The 24,533-nt window shown below is 39.2% G+C and overlaps 1 protein-coding gene across 42 annotated transcripts in view; it reads left to right on the plus strand.

The window, feature by feature from the left end:
- The window catches only part of DST (dystonin), a 404,883-nt gene that overhangs the window by 243,317 nt on the left and 137,033 nt on the right, over positions 1–24,533 (plus strand). For 17 of the 42 annotated variants that reach the window (XM_077308292.1, XM_077308223.1, XM_077308177.1 and 14 more), the window contains 10 exons: positions 897–1,073; positions 4,129–4,263; positions 8,011–8,099; positions 9,761–9,896; positions 10,975–16,698; positions 17,027–17,176; positions 18,653–18,868; positions 19,394–19,540; positions 21,918–22,151; positions 23,956–24,108. In XM_077308292.1, the coding sequence (XP_077164407.1) occupies positions 897–1,073; positions 4,129–4,263; positions 8,011–8,099; positions 9,761–9,896; positions 10,975–16,698; positions 17,027–17,176; positions 18,653–18,868; positions 19,394–19,540; positions 21,918–22,151; positions 23,956–24,108 (7,161 nt within the window). Of the gene's footprint in view, positions 1–896; positions 3,869–4,128; positions 4,264–8,010; positions 8,100–9,760; positions 9,897–10,974; positions 16,699–17,026; positions 17,177–18,652; positions 18,869–19,393; positions 19,541–21,917; positions 22,152–23,955; positions 24,109–24,533 lie in introns of those variants that run through there. The other 25 variants (XM_077308258.1, XM_077308418.1, XM_077308334.1 and 22 more) reach the window with 4 other exon arrangements.

The following is a 24,533-nucleotide window of genomic DNA, read 5'->3' on the forward strand; positions in this document are numbered from 1 at the left end:
TCACGATCCAAGGAGGAGACCTCACATTAGGTGGCCAATGCAAGGAAAGTTCATGAGCTTCCAGTGATGCTGAAGGACAGTTTTGGTTTTAGCCCTCAGATCTTACAAAGATATGTAAATTATTGCATTGCACACGTAGATATGAGAAACTGCTTTAAGGCTGCATTCTTAAATGTACTCACCAGGAAGTTAGTCCCATTGAGCTCAGTGAGATTTATTTCTGAGGGTATATGCTTAAGATTTCAACTATGAGTATATATTTTCATCAAAAGAGGAAAGAAATAACCTGAATCATTGCTCATATCTGCATGAGACATGACCAACTAAAAGTAGTTTTAATTTGCATCATCCAAAGGAAATAATGTTTCATTCGTACTTTGCTGTGTTCCCTTGACTATGTCTGATAGTAAGGTGGCTGCCCTCTGTATTCTCTGTACCAACCATGAAAGCAGCAAAATCAGGACAGCCTGCAGACTATGTAAAGGTTTCTACATAGCTGAACAACATCCTGGGTATGCAGACGAACATGACTTTGTATTAACCAAAAGCACGAGGACCACCCGTCATATCTGAATATAATCCAGTAGGCTCAGAATGTAACAGCAATTAACAAAATATGGGAGAGTACATTTGCTTGCTTAAATGCTAGCGAATGTAGATTTCTGTAAGAGGAGGATTTGGGAGAGGATTTCCAGATTATTCCCTCTTTCAACAGTTCCTGACCTTGTCTGCCTTTACTGCTCAAATACATTCATTCTGTCAATACTAATAAAATTAGCTGATTTCTGGTGTTTGCTATTCATATTCTGTATTTTTCTTGGTGATGGGCTTAATAATGTGTTTTCTAAATATATGTATACAGAGTCTTTCATTGTGTCAATAATTCATATTTGCAGAGAGTGAACAGCCAGCAGTATGGTGTACATGTTGAAGTTACTACCTTAGATCAAGAAAATGACAAGATTTTTGGTAATGAAGGAAGACTGCTTGAGGGATACAGATCTTCAGAAGGGTTTAGGAGTGAAGATGCTTCCAAGATGAATTCCTTCTTAGAGGAAAAGAAAGCCAAGGAGGTTGATATGATTCCTTCTGAGTATGATAATATCACATTTCAAGGTCTCCGACAAGATGTAACTGCCAGGCAGTTGATTGAAACCTCGCTACTAGACATGGGCACAGCTGAACAACTCCATTTAGGGGAGAAGACCATTTCTGAGGTTCAAAAAAATCTTGACAAATTTTTAACCAAGCCTACAGCAATAGCTGGGGTGTACATTGAAAGCAACAAAGACAAGATCTCATTTTCTTCTGCAGCTCAGAGAAGAATAATTGAAAAAGTGTCTGTATTAGCACTGTTAGAAGCTCAGGCTGCCTCTGGCTTTATCATTGACCCTGCAACAGGGCAAAAATACTCTGTTGATGACTCAGTTGTCAAGGGGCTTGTTGATCATGAATATAAAAACAGGCTGCTTGAGGCAGAAAAAGCAGTTCTAGGATATCAGTTCTCTGGTAAAAAACTCTCTGTCTATGAGGCAGTTGAAACCCGACTCTTGGAAAGGCAAAAGGGTAAGAATATTCTTGAAGTCCAGATTGCAAGTGGAGGGGTTATTGATCCTGTGAGGAGTGTGCGTATTCCACCGGAAACTGCAGTACACCTGGGCCTGCTAAATAACACTATGCTGAAATTTCTATATGAACCTTCTAGTAATAAAAAATGCTTTCAGAATCCTAATAATAGACAAGCCATGTATTATAAGGATCTACTGAAGCTGTGTTTGCTTGACATAGATAGCAGATGCTTCCTGCTTCCAGTTGGGGAAAGGAAAATAACCACACCATCTATAGAAAAAATTCATAAAATATCTGTAGTAGATGTTAAAACTGGAACTGAGATGACCTCATATGAGGCTTATAAAAAAGGCCTGATAGACAGAGGTACCTACTTGGAACTCTCTGGGCAAGAATATCAGTGGAAAGAATCCACTTGCTTTGATTCCCAAGGAAACTCTTACCTTCTTCTGACTGATCTGAAAACTGGAATGCAGTTTAATATTGACGAAGCATTAGGTCAAGGCAAAATTGACAGGATGCTGGTCAGTAAATATAAGGATGGGCAAGTCACAGCCAATGACCTTTGTGATGTTTTACTAAGCAATTCCAAGCCATTGAAAGATGTAAATAGCCCCATTGCTGGTGTCTGGTTGTCTGAAACAAATGAGAGAATGCCTCTCTTAAAAGCTGCACGCAAAAACCTTTTGGATAGAATGACAGCAATAAGGTGCCTTGAAGCTCAAGCTAGCACTGGAGGCATCCTTGACCCTTGTACGGGAAAGAAATATAGTGTGGCAGAGGCCTTGCAGAGGGAGCTGATTGATGAAGCATGCGCCAAGCACATTCAGCAGTGTGAATTGGCCTTTACTGGAATTATTCATCCTGTAACCAAGAATATTATGTCGGCAACTGAAGCAATGAATAATAATGCCCTAGACAAGGAAATGGGTACACAATGTCTGGAGTACCAACATCTGACGGGTGGGTTGATAGATCCTAAATCTCATTCTAAATTGTCAATGGAAGACGCTATTAAGAATGGCATTGTTGATGCTATCACTGCTACAAAGATGAAAGATGATAAATTCTACTTAAAAATCATTACTTGTCCTAAGACAAAAAAGAAACTGACGTATAAAGAAGCTTTAGAAAGAGCCATGTTTGACTGCCACACCGGGTTACGATTACTAGAAGTAGCTGATCCAGTTACTTCAGGAATCTCTACCCTTTATTTTTCCTCAAAATAATAATTTACAGTAGACAGCAGTAATTGACAGCCCTATCCAGAATTCATATAGGTCATGGGAGTTATTCTCACTGATTTATTTGGATTATATGTTAGGAAGAGGTGAGAAATAAGGCTGATTTCTAAGCTATGACCTTATTTTGTGAATTGGTTTCTGTATATATCAGACTTAGTGCTGATTTTTGCCTCTAACTGTTGCATAATCTAGTCACAAGGTTGAGACCTTAATGTGCTTAGACTTATAACTGCTACTGGTTTATATAAACAATATCAGCTATTTAATTTGTTTAAGATACTGAGAATATTTGGATAACTGTGTATGGTTATACTAACTTGTTCGCATTCCAACTGCATTATGTCTTAGTTTAATAGTTCTTAATGTATATGATACAATGTGCTTTAAACAAACAAGGAACATACTACTTTCAAAATCTGAAAGGGAACTAAGCCATGTACTTCACTCTCCATGAGCACAAAGGAACCTGCAAAGTGTATACAATAACCTGAATAAATACATTTAAAAGTGTATTTATTTCCAAGTTGAACAGGTTAGTGTATGATTTGGCCCAAGGATTTTAAAGCTACATGCATTTAAAAGTCTCAGTTATTCTAGAGACTTCAGAAATGAAGAAGGGCCCTGTTAACATGACTAATGTTTCCTAACTATTCTTCTGTTTATTTGTCTCATTTTTTATGGTTTTAAAAATTAAAAGCTGAAATTGATTAGAGAGTTGACAGTAAAATTGTGAAAGCATGGCAGCTCTCTACATTTCATCCCCCCTCCAGTGCCTTTTAAATGAAAAACTTGTAAACATATTGCATGGATTTCAAAGCTTTTGAATGTTTCATGGCTGATGTTGGTATTTTCATCAACAGCATGCTACAGCTTTGGCTATACTTCTGAGTAAAGGTTGCTGATACATATTCTACATGCAAACACTTGTTTGGATTTGCTTATCTAGGTAGTTTTTGTCATGTGAATTCAATCTGTATATATGAGTATGTAAATATGTACTGAAATGGCTATTTTTGATCTCTGCAGGCATTTTTAATGAATCAGTTGGGTTAATACTTTATAGTTGCTATGTTTTTTTTAAAAAAATTATCCTGCATATATAAATACAAAAATAAAAGATGGTATATAAATGTGAAAATAAATAAATAAAATAATGAGAATTACATAATCATCAAGATACAATAAAATAGAGCATCTCTAAATCTTGCATTTTTGGCCCTAGTATACTTGAAAATGTGATTTTTACTTGTATAGTTATAACCACATGTCACAGCCATTTAAAAATATATGTATTTTTATAATGCACATTTATCAGAAGTCAATGGAAGAAGAAAAGAAAGAACATGTTGAGAAAACTACGGACTTAATGAGATGGGTCTCAAACATCACCAAGAGTCTTCGCAAAGGCGAAGGAGAAAAGCCTGAAAAAGCAGATTTTCTTAAAAAACAGGTATTAAAGCAATGTGAGAGGAAATAGCACTAATTCCACGAGCCTGTGTTATGCACACCTTGTTTTTTGTGTCTGCTAAAGAGCCAGATTTGACTCTTACCATCCATAGCATCAAGCTTTGAAAGTTCAGCCCTGTGACACTGATGTCATGCATTGAATCCAGAAAAACCAAGTAAACATATTTCAAAATAAACAGGAATTATTTGATTTACACTCATTACTTGCAAGCAAAGCAACATTGAAGAAAAGATAGTAAGACCATATGCCCCCTTTGAGCATACCCTTTCTTTCCTTCTCCCCTGGTATGTTGGAAGAGCAAGATCATGTTTTCCTGTTCTGCTCATCATGCCTGCCACATCTCTGACACTTTTGGTTATCCACCAAACATTTTAATAGCATGTCTACATGTAAAATCTAGAGTCAGCAGTCAGTTCACAGTGAATTCTTGGATTGTGGTGGGAAATGGATCATACAACTTGGATTTAAAACAGGTTACATCCAGTTAATCTATTTCGGTGTTTAAGGATCTTGAATGCCAGGCAAGCCAGCCAGTTGGTGGCATGGAAAGTTGCACTCTCTGTCCTCAACAGCATGTACAAAAAGATAACAGCACCTAGCAATGCAGCCCTAAGCAAACTTATACCCTTCTAAGCTCATTAACTTCTGTGGGCATGACTTGGTTTGGGATGGACTGTAAAAACATGACCTACAACAAAAAGGTGAATGACTCTGATAAATTTTTATCTCTAATACTTCTTTAAATTATTTGTGACCTGAAAATACTCTGTAAACCACTTGCTGAGAACTGATGTTCTCAGTACAACTTTGAGCATCCTAAGCCATGAATATTGAGACTCTGGCCATTCTGTTTTTAAATAATTTTTTGACTTCTATTGTTGAATCAGTATGTTGGAATATAAGCTGACATTGCAACCCCCGGTGCTGAGAAGTTACCCATCCCTGTTTAGTTAATATACTGGGAATGTGCCTTTAAGTTCTGCAATGTCTGTATTATGAAACAAAATAGCATGAAGAATGTAGATGTTCGTAGCCAACAGATCCCTCCTTAACTATGCTTTTAGAGCCTTTGATATGACTATGCAGAAAGTTCAACTTAGTGTTTCCCTTCCACTAAACACAGAACCTTTTTTTGTTGCTGGAGGAAAAGCTGTTTCTTCAACAAAAGATTCTTCACTTACAAGAAGGAAACTGTTGGATCCAAACCTTGTCCATATAACTTTTTCATTCATGTTGAGTGTTTACTTAACACCACATTTCAAAGTTCTTCCAGTTCTTACTGCTTAAATAATAATAATAATAATAAAGAAGTCTACTATCTTAGAGGACCTACTGTGTCATACTAACTCCCCAAAACAAGTTGCTGAAAGAATGAATAGGAAATGCAAATTTAGTATTGTTATCTTTAGGAAGTGTATGGTTTCCCCCCAAAAAAGCTTGCCTCCGGTACATTCATATCCAACCCTTCTAGTGCATGCAGAAAAATGTAATAGAGTGGCATTTCCTTGAAGACAGTATGTAAAATGCCTATTTTAACAGTGTTATCTCCCAATGGAGAAGGAAGTGAGAGATGGATACACCTGGCAATTCAGTGCCATCATCAGATGAAGGGGTGCTTCTTTTATATGACCGCTACCAGAGTTACCTCTTTCAGTGAAAAAGAGAATTCCATTTTGATCACATACAAAAATATGCATTACACTTCAGACCTCTCGTTTCCCTGCGGCAGTCCTTCAGAGAGAAAGCCACAATATCCTCTTGAACACAATGTCCCCTTTAGGGTCGCCAGTGCCAGTAAATAAGTAGCCTTCTTAAGGGGAATATCTTGGATATCTATAATCCCCATAGTCTAGCATGGCCTCCAAAGCAGAGGACTTCTCCAGGTTTACCAAAGCATTTTAATACATATCTAGCTTTACAGGAATTTGTGGTAAACTATGGGGACTCAATGAAAAAAAGAGAAATATGAAATCCCTCCACCCTGCATAGTGGCTAACAGAATCTTCTTAGCCCATGCCTAATAAAGGCAGACAGTCCATTGATGATAATTGTAATGACTTTCTACTTCGTTGAAATTCTTCAGAAAATGATGTTTTCAGAAAATTGAAGGTGATGTTTTAAAGCTATCATTGCCTCCAGTAGAAAGTTAATTTCTTGTGGTCTGTTGTAGTCTTTGTTCAGTATTTCTGCATATATGATGACAAACCTGAACTAAGCATAACTAGCATTACTGCTAGTTATTACTGCTAGAGGTATGTGAGCATTTTGCTGTGATTGTTTGGTGGCAGGTGGCTCTGAAATACCCAGCCTACCTCTAGTCCCTCCTTTTAAAAATGAAGGTGCGAAACAAATTGAGGCTGCGTCGCCTCCAGGTCATCAAGTAAGTGGTCAAATGGGGGCAGGCCTCAGCATCATGTGAACTGTCTGTTTGACAAATGCTGAGGTGTTCCCTCCCCCCCTCCCCACTTGTAAACACTCCAGATTAAGGCTGGAGCTCGTTATGGATGCTGATTGGACAGTGACTACAGTGAGCAAGACACTCCCTTGCCCAGTACTCAGAGTAATCTCTATATGATTTCATATATCTTTACATGTACTGCTGCATCTCTTTAAAAATAAATCTTAGGACAACACTGACCATAGCAGATTCTGTTCACAGTCTAGATTAAACAAGGACACACTTTTCACCACATCAATGCTTCTCCCATGTTACTTATTACAATATTAAGCTACCAGTACTAGTGGTATTTACAAGAGCAAAGGAAAATTCAAACTCACTCCTATTGCTCATTGGAAACAATTCTCAATATGCAACCACAGAAACCTTATAGTCATATGCTAGAGTCCTGGGTTTTTTTTGTGTGTGTTTGCTTAATTCCTTTTTGGATCAGAATTGATCAGTTCATCTCTTCATCCTATGTAGAACTGGAAGCCTCTAAGCAGATTGGTTTGCTATTGAAGGCAAGTTTTAGTGATGTGCCTTTGAGAACTCCAAATTTAGGATAAGATAAATATAAAATACCAGAATTTATTACAGTGAACTTAAATACATCCTGCATGTACTATGTGCATACACCTGTATGTAAGAAACAGTCAATGCTACATCACTGTACAAATGAAACTGTGTAGTAATATCCCAATAGATGTGAGGTTTAAATCACATATTCATGTGATGAATTCAGTATAAGAATTTAAATCACGTGTACATGTGTTGAAAGCAATATAAGAATTACTCAACTTCCATAGAAAGAAAAATCAATACGACACTATACATGCATTATATGTGGATTTCCTGCACCTTGAGAACAGTGGCGTTGGACATTGGAGAAACAAAAACTGATGTTACCTGCCCAGGCTGATATTTTCTTAGTAAGATTGTGCAACGTGCAAACCATCTAAAATAAAGAGTTTAAAGTTGTTTAGAAGAATAAAAATTGTTGGCAAGTCCTTTATTTACATGAAAATCTTAGCTATCAAATCCCCAAGAATCATGTTTTTATATGCAACCAAGTTTTAAGCCTCTTTAATAGAGAACAAGTGTGCTAAGTGATGAAGACTCACTGCAATACATCCACCACCCAAGGTGCCTTGATACTGTTAAAATGTATAGTGTATTTAATATTCTGCTGAAACTTTTTATTTATTCTTTTGGATTAATTTCCTTAAACACCCCTCTCACATCCCTAGATTGCAACTGTGGAAATTAGACCATACTTTCTTGTTTTTCAGGTATCTTCTGATGAACTGTCAGCCAAGAAAGAACAGATCTCAGAGGCTTTGCAAACTACACAGTTATTTTTAGCAAAACATAGTGATAAGTACGTTCATTATGATTACTGCATTTTGGAATTAGGTGTCCCCATTCTAAATTAGGGATCTCCATTTTGTGGCACGTGGAATCAGTATGCAGGCACAGTTCCTGAATCTTGAACATAAGTAACCTGAATCATCGGTGGGGGGGATGGGGACTGTTCTCATTGTCATCAGTACTAGTCTTTCTTAGAGCAGGATATCTATATTAATCATAGCAATTGTAATTCAATGGCTTGATGAACTGGTAAGCCCCCTTGAGGTTACTTTGTCGAAAGAGGTGGGGTATAAATTCAAAAATAAATAAATAAAATAAATAAATTTGATAAATTATTTCAGACACCAAATTGTGAGAGAGAAGTGGATTACTAATCTAGGGCATGATCAATCAAACACTAAGCATTCATTATAGCAGGAACAAAAATTAAACATATACTTGAGCATATTTGTTACTCTGTGGAACCTAAGCATGCTTTACTTTTAGTGAAAGCTTTAAATTCCAGCTCTTAAATGGCATGGCCCCTGACAACCATTATCTTACAGTTTCTATCTTCTGTAAGTTCTGCTAAGTCTTCTTTCAGTGGAGAAAGACGCCTTCCAATGTAGATTGACTTTTTCTGATGGGGAAATCCTTGTTGAAGGGGTTTTTTTTCTGTTGGAAGAAGATTTGGTAGAAGGAAGTCATAGGATCCAACTCTGTGTGTTCCACACTGCTTCTTGAGTTGGCCTGAGATGAAAGATGCTAATCTTTGGGCATCTTGCAAGCCCTTTCCCCAAGCTAATTAGTAGCTGGAGGCCATTAAAGATTTTTGTATTGTTGCTAAAAGCCTTACAGTGGCTTTTGTAAAAATCTCAGAAGGGCCACTTTAGTAGGGAATGCTTAATGTTTTCTTAATTCTGAAGCTGCATTTAGCTCCAAAATTCTCATTCTCACTCCTTAGGTGTGAAGAAAGGTATTCACCATTTCCCTCACATAACTCCTTGTACCTTTTGAGGTGTACTTTAAGTCGTTGGAGAATTATGAGAAAAGAGTACTAAATACTAAAAGTACTAAATACTCTGTCCTCCAATAACTCCAGTCTTTAGAGCCATTGTCAAGTAGCTTGGGGAGGAAACATATACTGGAAACTCCTAATTCAGTTTGGAGCCAGTTTGGTGTAGTGGTTAGGAGTGCGTTCTAATCTGGCATGCTAGGTTCGATTCTGCGCTCCCCCTCATGCATCCAGCTGGGTGACCTTGGGCTCGCCACGGCACTGATAACACTGTTCTGACAGAGCAGTAATGTCAGGCCTCTCAGCCTCACCCACCTCACAGGGTGTCCATTGTGGGGAGAGGAATGGGAAGGCGACTGCAAGCCACTTTGAGCCTCCTTCGGGTAGGGAAAAGCGGCATATAAGAACCAACTCTTCTTCTTCTCTTCTTCTAATACAGTGTGACTCAGTCTTTAGTGAAGTGTCTGTTATTCTCCTCTGCGAATACGTGCTAGCATATATAATGATAAAAATTATTTTAAATCCTCTTGATTGATTGTTTTATGAAATTATCTTTTGAGTTTAACAAAGGTAGGAAGCAGTTTTGATTGTCGTGATCATTCTTTGTTTCTTTGAAGAGATTGATGGATGAAGCAACAAGCACTTACAGCCACACTTGTTGCCCCCCCCTTCCATAGATTGACAGATGAAGAGAAAAATGAAATGGAAAACCACATGCGGTCACTCCAAGAAGGTTATAAACTGTTATGTAATGAAGATTTGAAGCAGTTACAAGACGAGCAAACTGTAGATGATGAAAACATGGATGAGAAGGTAGCCTATAGTCTGTGTTACATTTCTGGCTGTAGTATATGCTCTGTTTTATTGCATGGTTGTGTTACTATTTATTAATACTGAAAAACAAAACTACATAATTGTTTGTATCACAATAGCTGATTCTGTACTAAGTGAATGACAGTTTTCAATATATTTATGCAGTCAGAATTCTTGTTTGGTGAATGTAATGAAAGAAGATACAGTGAGAATATATGGATTTTATACTGTGTGCCTTGCATGAACTAAGAGAAAAAAAATCATACATCACTTAACTCTTCTCTTTACAAACCATGTTTTCAATTGTCTTCAGAAATATAACACTGAATGGAAGGTCCATAAACTATACTTCACCATGTGCTGTCCTAGAGGTATCTTCATAGAGTGTGCAATATTTTAGAAGTAATTTCACAGGAATACTAAATTTGGAACCCGTACACTCACTAACTGTGAGAAAGTTAATTTAATCAGCAGTGAGTTAATATAATTTTTTATTTTTTTACTTACTCTGAAATGTCAATTATGTTGCAAAATGTCAACAAGAACTATTTAGCATACAGATTTCCAGTTTTGTTCCCAAATGAAAATTATAGCAAGCATATCTCAAAAAATGCTTTCAAGTGGATACAGTAATTGATTCTGTATGTTGAGTGTCTATGTAAAAGTGCTGTATGCTGTAAACATGAATAGCATGCATATTCTTGTCCCATGTACTGTTTTCTGAATATTCTAACCTCTCACAAAGCACATAAATAGCATGACAGTTTGCTTTTCAGGTACACGTCCTTTTTTTGCTCACTATATGATCATCTCCTCTGTTGTCTGCCACTAACCCTGTTGATGTATGCAGAGCATAGGCTTTCGGTTCACCAGTGCATGTCGTGTTTCAATCTTTTATCACACTGTGTGCCGTGAATCACTGACATAGATCACTTCTGCATTGAACTGCTAACATTCACAGTCTTACTCCAACTTTGGTAAGTAAGCATGGTACACAGATAAGTATTAAAATTCAAACATTTAACTCTTTACTGTGTCTAAAATGCTGAAAAATTTCATATTTTATACTCATTTTTAGGTGGACAGAGTCATAGCTGGCATCATTGATCAAACAACTGGAGAGATTTTTTCAGTCTTCCAGTCACTTTGTAAAGGTCTCATTGACTACGACACTGGCATCGGATTACTTGAGAGTCAGCATATTTTGTCGGGTCTAATTTCACCAAGCGCAGGGAAGAGTTTTGACCTTGAAGAAGCAAGAGCTTGTAAACTTGTTGATGAACAAGTAGCATCACAATTACAAGTTCTGCAGAAGGCTAAGAAGATCATTTCAGAATCACAAGGAATAGGGCTCCCAGTTATAGCTGCTTTGGAAAAAGGTCAAATTTCAGAATCTCTGGCTATTAAGATTCTTGAGATTCAGCTTTCCAGAGGACATCTAATGATTCCAGCCACAGGAGAACAGCTGACCTTGCAGAAAGCCTTCCAGAGGAACCTTATTTCAGCAAAATTATATACCCATCTGCTAGAAAGACGGGACATATGCAGAGACTTTATTGATCCCAACACCACTGAAAAGATCTCCCTTGAAGAATTGCTTGAAAGAACTGTAATAAATAAAGACACAGGCTTGAGGCTGTTACCTGTGACCCCTCAAGAGAAAGGCAAAATAGTACTGAAATGTGGAAGAAAAATAAGTATCTTGAGAGCAGCACATGAAGGACTCCTAGAGAGAGAGACCATGTTCAGACTCTTAGGGACTCAGCTACTTTCTGGGGGTATAATTCACCCTGAAGCAGGACACAGAATGAGTGTGGAAGAGGCCATGAGAGAAGGGGTTATCGATCAGGATGCTGCTTGTGCTATTCTGACTCATCAGGTCCAGACAGGTGGGATCTTGTGTCCAAATTCATCAAAGCGTCTCACTATAGATGAAGCTGTACAGTGCAACCTAGTATCCTCTAGTAGCGCTCTGCTAGTGCTGCAGGCACAACAAGCCTTCATTGGCCTCATCTGGCCACACAGTGGTGAGATATTTCCTGTATCTACATCTTTACATCAAGGCATGGTCACAAATGAGCTGGCCTGCAAAATTCTAAACGGACGTCAGAAAATAGCAGGGCTTTATATCCCAGAGACATGTGAAGTGATCAGCCTAGATAATGCTGCTCAGCGTGGAGAAATAGATAGTAACACTGCATCTGTTTTGAGTGGTATCACCCTACCTGATAAAATGCCTAATGTGGATGATACGTCATCCCCTTTTAAAAGGACTGCAAGACTGCTTACTTATCATGAACTTTACCCATTTGTCCAAGATGACGATAAAGTCGAAGATAGTTCTGAGATCACCGAGGTCTCACCTTGCAGTTCAGAACAAACTCAAAAGTTATTCATCTCATACCTACTGATAAATAGTTACATGGATGCAAACACAGGGCAAAGACTTCTGCTGTACTGCAGTAACTTAAGTGAAACTGTCCGTTTGTTGATGGATGGCAGCAAAACTGAACATAGTGCAAGTGGGACAGCAGGACAATTTTGTGACACAAGTGTGAGCACCAAAGCACCCACTCTGGAGCAGGAGCAGCAGCCTGAAAATGTGCTGCTAAGTCATATCACCAGTGGTGCTGCAGGCCAGCAGAAAAGCGTGCTAAATGTTTTTAGTGACTGCAACAGGACAGAGCCTTGTAAGGAAAGTCACCACAGTGACCAAAGCTCTGGCAGAAATTATATTACTGCTGTGGCAAGTAGTTCAGAGCAGTCAAAATGTGCCATAAACAGTTTAGCTTGGAAACAGGATTGTGGATCTGGAAGGATGATCACTACCGATCAGAATCCTGAAAACGACCATGCCTTTCAAGGTTTGGCAGAACTTTCTGAACAAATCCCCATGGAAGTGTGTGAACATGTAACTGAGCAACCAGATGTTAGCAATGTTGATGCTGAAGAATCTGTTTCAAAGTATTCACTAAGGAATCTTCTGCCAAAGATAAATGAAGGTAGTATTTGCACTGCAGAGGAGACGAAGATCAAGGAGAATGAAAACAACTTTTTGGGCATCTTGAATAATTTTTTAGATATAAATCATTCAGTCATTAATACAGAAATACTTCATAAGAGCACTGATTTTTCACATCTTCAAGTCAATAATGTGCAGAAATGTATTCCCAACATTTTACATTCTAAAGGAGGAGTTATGTCAAAGAAACATGATGGAGTAGGTGATAAGTTTCAGAATAGTTCATACACAAGAATGGAATTTGGCAGTAAACTTTTGAATGAACTTACTAAAGAAGAATGTGTGGCTTGTGATGAGGGTGAGACACAGCAGTCAGAAACTAACAGTCCTTTGCGGAAGCATAGCAGTGAGCGCCACAGATCTCCTCTACAAGGCTTCACTGATTCAAATGGTATATTGCCATTAAGAGATGACACTTTAATGCAGGATGTGCATCTGCTGAAAGGCTCAGTTCACATGAAGCCACAGCAAGAAGAGGTTGTAGGTATCTGGGACTGTTTGCCGTTAGGAGACTCTACTAATACATCTAGTGTTTGTCCATTGGAAAACCATACTCCAGCAGAAGATGCATCAGCATTGGGATTCCCAGATGATAAACACCACCCATCACTGAAATACTGCACCAGTAACCATAATATGCCAGTGCTAGAAAATCATCCTTTTGCCATTGGTAAAGACAAAACCGATTGCATTAATGAATTATTGCTAGAGCCACAGATTGAAAGTAGGTCATTGGAAAGTTACGTTGATGAACATGGTGGAGAAGAACAACTCATAGATCAGGCAAACTTGTGTAGCATGTCATTATATGACACTTGTGATGGGGTTCCTCCACTGGAAGATCATAATGAACAAAAACAAAATGGGGCACTTCAGGGAGACCATGACATTACTCATTTTGAACTACCTCTGGAATATTACAATACAAATGCCAGACCCTCAGAGGATATCAGTCCTAATATTATTGATGAGCCATCAATTAAGATTAATGCTGATAGTCAGTCTAATATTAGTATTAATTGTGACCTGTCGGTAACGTCTCAAGTATGCAATATGGGTAACATTAATACAGTATTTTCACATGGCAAGTTGCTTCCGGAAGATATTAACAGTAAGCCTTCTGAGGCCCAGAATGTAAACAAGTATCACACCCTTCAGTCAGAACATAGCAACGACTGCAAAGACAGAAAAGACTCTTGTGGCTTAGCTCAACACGCAGACAGCAGTAAGGAGTGTGAAGCTGTACAAGTAAAAAGTGACAGTGATTATTACAATCTGGCCCAAACTGGTGAGAATGACACCTTTGTGGTTAACGGTAATGCATTTTTGGAGCCTGACATAGCTGCAGCACTCATCACGGTAACATTAGAGAAGCCAGTCATTATACAAGAAGGAGAAGAATCTTCCCAGATCAGCCTGAATAACAAAGAGGAAAATATTCCGTGCTTTAGTGAATTAAGTGACATGGGTACATTTGAAGTTACGAACACAGCTGCATTCAAGGCAAGGATATCAGACACAGTCCTAGAAGAGGTAGAAGAAAGTGTTGTAGATGTGGATAAGAAAAATCAGGAAAAAGAATGTGAAGGAAGAAAAGAGACTGATCTTACTCCTCTGCTAAAGGGGTATAAGACTACAATGAAAGGAGTGGGAGATGAAGAAATCAGAAAAGGTGAAAGTGAAGTGGATGAAAGTGAACATGAAAGTTTATGTGAGGAAAATGATGGTGGTGATAATGACACTGAGCATGACTTTAAAGATTATGATTATATGGATTTAGATTATGATACTTCTGATCACACTGATTATGAGGATGAAGAAGTGATGGAAATGCACTATTCACAATGCCATGAGGAAAGTGTTAGGATCCAGGTGGAAATGAGGGAAAGCAAGAATAGACCTACAGAAAATAGTTTGCACTCAGAGTCAAAACATGATTTGCTGTGCTTTGAAACCTGTAGGGTTGATGAAAGCCAAAACTTAGCTGATCCTGCTGAAGAAAGTATTCAAAAACTTCCATGGAAGAGGCAGAAAGAAGCCAATCAAGCTTCTGAGTCTGTTATGGAAAATGAATTTATATTTCAAGATAGCAGTGAAAGTATTTCAAGACAAAACTGTGAAACCTCTCACTTAGGCTCAAGCATTGGTGCGATGTTAGAGGTTGTTCAGGCTGAGATACATTTACCCTCTGAGCAACACTTATATACTGAGCAAAACATACCTCAAATGTATGAGAATGACTTAGCAATGTCATCATCAGATCATGGTCCAAGTCAGGTAGTAGCTGAAGGAAAATTAATACAAACAGGTAATAATTTGCCAGTCAGTCAATTAGAAAGTAGTGCTAGGAAACAAGATGGAATGGACATTGTGATGGAAGATAACATCCAGGAATCAAGTGGATTGACAGACAGACTGGAAGACATCTGCTCATCGGTGATTAAAAATGGTCCTGAAATTATTTTCTCACATGACCAACGCTCAAAAGAAATTGTATCAGTTACACACTCCAGTGGCATCAGTACAGATGTATCAGTGGACCATACAGAGGATTTTAATCTTTCTACTTATTTAAAGCAATGTGCAAAAGAGGTGCAAGCCAATGCTGTCCTAGCACTGAAAGAGGAAGGTGCATATTACTTTAAGGATGTTGAAAGTAACCAGGAAGGTATGCAGAGTATGAATGCACTGAAGGCAGCTGAGAATAACAAGGAGAAACAACATGCAGTAGAACCAAATTCTAAAGCTGTGCTAACTTTTACATCAGAACTGGGGAAATCTAGAGATAGCAATGACAGCAGGGCTGCTGCTCATTCCGAAGCTTATGATGATGCAGTGCAAGCTGACAAGTATGTTCTTAACAGTGCAAGGCATGTTGAAGCTGTTGAAGAATTAGGTAATAGTACAGAAACCGAGTATAAGGACCATAAACACGTAATGAATTTATCTCCCAAGAGAGTAGCCACTACATATGATAACAGGCCTGGCACGGAGCAATCAGTGCATGAAACATTGACTAGTCATGATAGGGAGCAAGTGATTAAGGAAGACGCCATTCTAGACCAGGAGTCTTCTTTCTTTGAAAATATTGTCAGGGGAAAAACGCAACAACTACGAAAAGATGTAATATTCCCTAATCTCACTCCAGCCGAGGAGCATTTAGAGCATTCTTCTGAAGCGTCAGCTACATTATCTGAAGGCTTAACAAGTATACTAAGGAGCAAAATGAAAGATGGTCATATGTTCTGCATGCAGGAGGATGAACCTTTAAGTTATACAGGCACAAGAGCTTTAATGCAAAATTTACTTAAAATGGCTAATTCCACATGCTACGAAGATGAGGATTCTCATCAGCCCTGTGTCAAAAATATACATGATAATATTAGACCCAATTCCAAAACCGCTGATGCAAACACGAATAATGCTGCCCCATGTCTTTGGCTTGATAATAGAAGTCCTGATCTCCTCCTTGACATATTGAAGCAGGACAACTGCAGCCAAAGTATTGCTGGCCTGCCTGGAACAATGGATGAGAACTCCCAGACTGAAACAGAGCAACAGGAAGTAGCTAAACAGATGGTTTCTCAGTTTGATCGTACCTTGCCCATCCCAAACAGAGATCGAATTTCATCGGAATTAGCAGAGGCTATTTCGGAGAACACTTCGGCATGCAGTGAGGCTTGTGCTTTGAGAGGAGTCCATCAAGTTGACAATCTATCCCAAAGCTTTTCTGGTGATGTTTTGGAGGAACCAGCAGCAGGACCTGATGCAAGGAGCATTGTGAGTAACAACTGTTATAATTATTGTCTTGGAGGCAAAAGCAAAGATATCTGGGAGAGTGTTTTGTGTTTGCTGGTGGGTATACTTTTAACATAATCCCAGTTGGCACATATGTCACCAACTGAATCACCTACACAGCAGAAACAAATGAGCCCTGGGTGGCACTGGAGAATCATAGATGATAGTTTAAAACAAGCGTCCAGGAATAGTATAAAATGGCAGCCTTTTAAAAACAAATGAGTGGTCATATAAACATGTTAGAAGTTTTTTCTGCTGCATAGTTGAAGGTGGTGCATTGAAAATGGCTTGTTGCTCTTAATGTTTTCAGGTCTGCAGTGGCATTCAACTGTGTTCTCAGCACACAGAAAATCTGAAAAGACATGCAACAGTGGTTCGAGATATGAAATTCTTCTTAGATGATCTGCAGCCAATCAGTAATGATTTGGAAACCCTAAAAGTTCAGCTTGAACAGTTAGAGGTGAGTTGTCTGTCTATATATATTTTTAATCTGTTATTGGATAGAATGAGACTGTTTATGCACTGGAGGTTTCGTGTTGGGCTGCAGGCTGGAGTTTTAGTCGTGGCAGGTTGCCCCACCTCTTCCTGCACTCACACAGGGGAGCATTTGGCCCGGTTCACCTCATCCACCCCCTATTTGTGTTCCTGCATGGGAGCTGGAGAATTGAAGTTCTCAGTGCATAAATGGTCTGCTTTGTTTCTGGATACTTCAATGAAATCAGTAAAACCTAAAGAGGTGCATACACTGCAGGGAGAACAGAGAACTGCCTGTATTTCTTCCCCTCCTTCATTATCCCATATGTATTCTAAGCTACGTGTCACCCTGCCACAAGCTGCATATTTTCTGCGAATCATTGCATACTATAAAAAGTTTAGTCCATTCCCAAAAAAGGTTGGAAGGGAGAGGTTATGGCAATAGTATGCCGAGACCAAACACATCTGTGTACCCCTATGCTGAGATGAAGGAGGAAAATGCAGAACAGGATGGGACATTCAAATGGGTAGCTGTGTTGCTTTGAAGTAGCACAATAAAATCAGAGTCAAGTAGCACCTTTAAGACTAACACAGATTTATTCAAGGTGTGAGCTTTTGAGTGCTTGGTCTTAAAGGTGCTACTGGACTCTGATTTTATTGCGCATGGAACATTGTTTGGGATAAGGGAGAGTGAATGAAAGTGAAGCGTCATGAAATTTGCGCCATATGAATCACTCTATGACCCTTTATGCACGGCAGCAACCACTCCGTGCTGCCACCGTGCTGTTGCATCGGGGCAAGATGCCCCGCCGTTCCTCGTGAACACATGGCGAGGCTTCCCCGGTGTAGTGCGCGCACATGCGCTTTGTGCCGGGGCCAGCAGTGTAAGTGGCAGCGGCCAGTGGGAGGTGGAGATGGGGAGGAGTCAGGGAGGAGTGGGGGGGGCGGGCCCTCTCCACACCCTTTGGCTGGGGCAGGGGGATGCCTCTGCCAGCTCCATGGCTCCGCAGAGCCCATAGGGGTGTGCAGTGTCCCTACAGTTATGCAGGAAGCTGCGGAAGTTCCCGCGTTTCTATAATGCAGGCCTTCCATGGCCCTGGGGTGGGCTGGGCCCTGGATGGCAGCGACGTCGGGTATGATCAGGGATTTCCCCCGAAGCCCTGTCGCCGCCACTTCGGGCATTCTGGCCCGTGCATAATGAGTTTGTGTGTGGTTGTGGGGTGTCTGTATTATGTATACTTGTTCTTCCAAGGAATTCATGTCACTCTTACAGTTGCCTTGTAATGCATTATAAGCTGGGTGATAATAACTCAGCCAAAGTAATGACTTACCTGGCAGCATTGCAGTTTGACACAAAACCATCTTTCATCTGTGTAGTATCCCTAGCCCTATCTTGTGAATCAAGTTTTGAACACAATGCAACTAATTTGACACTTTACCTGAATTACTTTTTTTCATGAAGTTGTTTGAATCAAGATTGGCTGGCCTTGCTGTTATTTTGAAGAAAGATATGAAGGTGGCAGAAGAATTTGGAACACTTCAGCATAGGGATGTTCCCAGTGACCAACTTGAAGATCTAAGGAAACAATATGAAGATTTGGAAAAGGATTTCTTTGTGGTCTGTGACATGTCTTCAAAGCGTGCAAAGCAAATAGTTTTTGCGGTGGATGCGGAAATGGTACGTTCATGATCTGCATCTTGCTTTTTCAAACCATCCCATTCCAAATGCCCAGTTCCAGTATATTACGGCAACCAAAATCAAAGGCTTGTTTGTGTGAATCAGCTATTCTAGACTCAGAATCAGAAGAAGGTGTGATTTTATTTTACAACTGCAGAGCATGTACGTGTTTGGCAATAAATCATCCAGTGACAGGTTATTAAATGGTGAGATGTCAGGTGATATACTTAATTAGAATTTACCATTAGACTTAGGTGTTTAGCAAGCCTTTAAATAAAGGGAGTTCTGTTATTGCAAGCATTGAGAAAGCTCTTGTCTTATGGAACTGTACTAGTCAAGTTGAATGAGCCCTTTTGCTTTCTTTCTGTATAGAAAGATCAAAAAAGAAATGGTTTGATGATTTCATTTGTAAAAACATCTCTGCTTTGCAGTCCTCTAATGGAAATATATTGATTTCATATTGATTTGGTTTTCAATCTTCTGGATGTGTGGGGAAAAATCTGCTTTTAAACTTTTTTTTTTTAGGCTAAACTGACAGTGTTGCATCAGAAACATATAATTAGACTTCAGGAATCTGCAGACTGGATCATGGAAAAGAGTGAAACTGTAAATAATCTTAAGGGGGATGTATGTGATTTGGAAGAAATGAAGCAAAAGTTTCATTTACTCAAGGCAAGTACTGCTGATTAGTTGCTGTTCCTTAGGGAACTTCCAGATTCTTCTTTATAGGTAAAATGATGTTCAGGATGATTTATCCCAGAGCTGGTAACATTTATTAATTTTATGGATGTTATTTTTAGTCTGCCATGCTCCCTGGAATGCCCACAGTAATTGATATTATTGAAGCTAATACACACACACACACAGGTTCAGTAGAATCACTGCAGACACAATCAAAGAGGTATTAACAGTCCTATGTATTTTCACCATTTTCACAATTTTTACATGTATTTTCATGTATCTTCACCATGTGTTCACCATTTTATTTTTTTTGTTCATTTATTATAGTTCTATAATCATGTATCAGCACAGAGGTTCCAAGAAGTTCATGCACTGAAACATAATGCAAACAATGTGAAACTATAGATATTAATGGGGGGGGATATTTCCATGTAAGACGCATACAACCAAAGCATTTAAAATAATACATGCAAGCATCTCAGGAATTCTGATTCAGAATGATGGGTGCAACTACCAAATGGCTGCCACAAGATCTGTTTGACACCTGCAGCCACCATCAGCAGCCTGGGTGTGATCTTGGACACCTTCTCAGCTGCACTGGCTCCAAATTGGAGACCAAATCAAATTCAAGGTTTTGAACTTTAACATTTAAAGCACTTAATGGTCTAGCACCCTTGTATCTGTGGGTCTGTGTCTTGTGCTATTCCCCCCAAAGAGCACTCAGATCAGAAGACCAGAATTTGCTCCGGATCCCCAACGCAAAAGAGACGAGACTGGCCTCAACCAGGATCAGGGTTTTTTTACTCCAGCCTGGTGGAACACACTTCCTGGGGAGATCAAGACCCCCCAGGACCTTCAGCAGTTCTGGATGGATTTCAAAACAGAGCTGTTCCACCGGGCCTGTGGTTTAGGACAGGAATTTCAACATCGAAGACTGCTGGTGATTTATAATTAAACATATATCCATGTGTATGTAATTTAAATTATGTGTGTTGATATGTTGTGACCCACCCTGAGCTAACCAGGTAGGCCAGGATATAAAAATAAAAATTTATTTATTTAAACTTATGATAATATTCTTTAAGATATTACTGATTACAAAGTACAAAGAAGTAAATGGACTGTCCTGAAAACATAGCAGCATGATGAAGTTTGCTGCATGTTTATGCAGGGCATCATTTTCCTTATTTAGGTGAGATTCCAGAGTATTTAGGATAATAGTTCCCACCTTTCTTTAAATATAAAGTGTATATGAACTTCAGGCAAATTATATTTTTGAAATTCTCATTTTCTTTCCTTTGAGTTCTTATAATGTATTTGTTTTGCAAAAGACTATTCACTTTAATTATTCTTACTTCACAAACATATCAATTTACATTATTGAGTTCTTGCAAGAAAGGATTCCTAAACTGAGATACATCATAACCTCTCTTTATATTTGTCAGTTTGATTAGAAGGAATGTTTCCTTGCATTTGAAAATCCTCTCATCAAGTATAGCAGTGGTCCCCAACCTTTTTATCACTGGGGACCACTTAACGCCGGGGACCACTCACCGGGGACCACTCAATGCCTTTTACTGAGGCCCGGTGGGGGGGTAGTTTACTCCTCTACTCTCAACCACTGCCCTAACGCTCTCTGATCACTATGGTAATGTTTAAACATCCCTTCAAAATAAGATGCAGACACGCCACAACAATGAAGTATGTTGTAAAGGGCTGGGGGGTGAAGTAAAGGGCCGGGGGGGAGAGAAGGCGTCCTTCGGGGCCCACCTCCAATTAGTCAAAGGACCACATGTGGTCCGCAGCCCACAGGTTGGGGATCGCTAAACTATAGAACTTGAATCTGATTTCCAGTGGCACAGAATGACTATTCTAGCAAACAATTAGTATAGGTGAAATTATATTCCCTTTATCCTTCAGGAACATAGCTGTGTAACTTAATAGCCTTGATTGAGAAAGGGAAATGTGTACCAATAGATATTCTGCAACAGAAGACCCATAACTTTTTGCTCTGCAACATATCCACCTTATATGTATTATATAATTTACATTACCAAGATATATCATGTGCACTTCTTTACATTTTAGCTATTTTGTGTGGTGACAAGTGGCAAAAATATAGCATTCTTATCACATTTTCATCTAAACCAAGAGTGATAAAAATATTAAACCATAAGTGAAAATATATTCTCATTTTTTCTCAGAGATTTCATATCCCAAATCCTTTTCTCACTTGGATTGAAACAAATACTTAGAAACATTAACTGTTAAGAACAATCTTGAGTTTTGAAAGATAACATACTCTGACTTTTCTTTATGGTCTCTTCTAGTTTTCAATGTTGACCATGTTTTATTGCTTTATTTACAGGAAATAGAAAAAGAGCTTGGATCTAAAAAAATGCACTTGGAATCCACAGCCCTTGATGTTCAGTTCTTCATTTCTGAACATGCCCAAGATCTTTCCCCGAACCAAAGCAAGCAGTTACTGAGACTCTTAAATGCTACACAGAAGCGTTTCCAAGAAATGCAAGAAACAATAAAATCTCAAGCAGACGGTTTAGAAACTCTAATACAGACTGCACAAGTTCTTGTCGACCAGAAGGTTTGCCTCTCTGTGTGGTTGTATTTTTAACATGATCCTGACATAAGTCCAGAAAATACATTTTTAGAGGGAGAAATTATAGGATATCTGAAATCGAAAGCTTTTCCTTTAGAATTCTCTAGAATTACATATAAATAGCACGTGTGTATGCTTTAAGAGCAGTTTTGTTTTATATGATATTCTTAATTTATAATCTTGAGAAATGGCAAAACATCACCCAGCGGCGGATAACAGTATACTATTTTTGCACATAAAATTGAAGCCATAGAATTTAAAGTCAGGGCTGGTCTCTTCAAGAGGATATCTTGCCATCTTTTTAAATCCAGTATTTGGGATTCAGCCCCACTCCTTGCACTAGGCTAGCTACAACTTCTGGCATTAGTGTACCTTGGAAAAATCCTTACATAACTCAGAATAGGGGACAGGGCTGCTGATTTTGCCTAGTTTTACATCTAAAGCTATTGAAACACCATCAGTGCCATCCAAAGCTCAGTTATACAGACCTAAGCCCGTTGACTTGTATGGAATGCAGCTCTTTTTAGGATTGCACTATTTTATCTCCCATTGTTGGGAAATTACTACACCAGGGAGTCACAGGTTTTTTGATCCTGTAGGGACATTTGAAATTCAGACACAAGGTGGTAGATGCAACCCAAAAAATGGCTGGTGCAGCCACCAACTATCAGTAAGTGAGGTTATGGATAACATCAGTAGTAACACTTAACCTGACCTGGATAGCCCAGGCTAAGTTCTCACCAGCTTTCATAAGTTAAGCAGTGCCAGGCCTGATCTGTATTTGGGAGGGAGACCATCAAGAAATGCCAGGGTCATGACATGGAGACAAGCAATGGTCAACCACCTCTGAATGTCTCTTCTCATAAAATCATCAAAAGTCAGATATTACTTGACGGCAAAAAAAGAAGTAATTTCAGACAGAAGCTCAATTTAACAGAATGCCTTTCAAAATGAACATACTGCTTAAAATATTTTCCTGTATATACACAACTTACCTTCAGTCATACAGGGAAGGCCCTAGTGCTTTGGTTTCAGCTGCTGGCAAAAGCAGTGGTTTTATTTTATTTTAATCTGCTCAGCTAATCAGATCTCCAATAACCAATCAGAAACTCTGAGGGGCAAAAGCTCTAGTCCCCCCCACTGCCCCCCCATTTTCTAAAAGCACTTGGTGAGTACCAAGAAAGCTGTCTGTGAGTAGCAAGGCCATTGGCGCTGTGTTAACAACATCTGTACCAGGCTTAGGAGGGTTGAGAGTTTTGCTGGAACTAGTGCTGGGTAAGACAGGGAAAAGGTTTACTGTTCTGCAGCCTGTGGGAAAAGCAGAATTTCACATTCAAGGGTGGGAAAATTTAATATGAATAATAAATGTCATTGCATGTCTGCCTTGCTGTATTGCTTAAAAGTGGGGGGAGCATTTTATATTCAGGGGTCATTTACACAAACCAACTGATCTAACACTTAGTTTTCAACTAACCTTTGTTTTGACATCCTTTTTCCAGAATTTGTACCTGTTTATTACAGGTTTCGAGACGTTAAGTGATTTGGATTTTCACACGCATAATGCATGGCCAGACTTCTGCTGAGCGATTCCATCCCAAACCTGGTCTCTTTACTTACATCGTTTGTGAGGTTTATCCACATCTTCTATATTCAGCTTATTTAAACTGTATGCAGCTGCTATCATGTTTACAGCATACTTTCAGAAAAAAGTGTCTGATGAAAGCTTTGAAAATAAACTGGTATGCAAGCTTATGGATATTCTATTGATGGTTCTTATTTTATAAATTAGGACTTGGCAGAACAACATCAGGAATTCAAAGAGAAGATACAGGATATCTGTGACCTCCTTACACAGACTGAAAATCGGCTCATTGGTCACCAAGAAGACCTTGTTATTGAGAGTGGCAAGTCTGAGTTGCAGCTATATCAAACCAAGCAAGAGGTAAAAACTTTGCGCATTTATATTTATAATATTTATAATACGGGCCAAGCCCGTTGCATTCAGGAATACAATGGGCGCTAGATTGGGGTGTGGTGTGTGGTGGAAGAACTCTGTGGATGATCTCTCCCTCCCCCCAGAACCTGGAAAGGCTGCAGGCTGGAGATTCCTAGGAAGGGAACTCACCGGCAGTGGCAGTTCTCATGCAGCAAGGATCTGCAGCCTCTGAGCCTCGGAGGGAAGTGGAAGGAGGAGGGGGTAATCAGGGGTGGGCGATGGAAGGCGATTGGCTGGCTGCTGGACAGACAGGCAAGCCGTTGGAGGAGGAGGCACTCAGGGGCGGGACAGCCACCCTGAGTGTATGTTAACTGCTGAGTGGCACATAAGCCATGAGGCACACTCCTCTTCCTCCAAAGCCTTACCCTTGA

Source organism: Paroedura picta, chromosome 1 (genome assembly GCF_049243985.1).
Source record: "Paroedura picta isolate Pp20150507F chromosome 1, Ppicta_v3.0, whole genome shotgun sequence".
NCBI lineage: Eukaryota > Metazoa > Chordata > Lepidosauria > Squamata > Gekkonidae > Paroedura > Paroedura picta.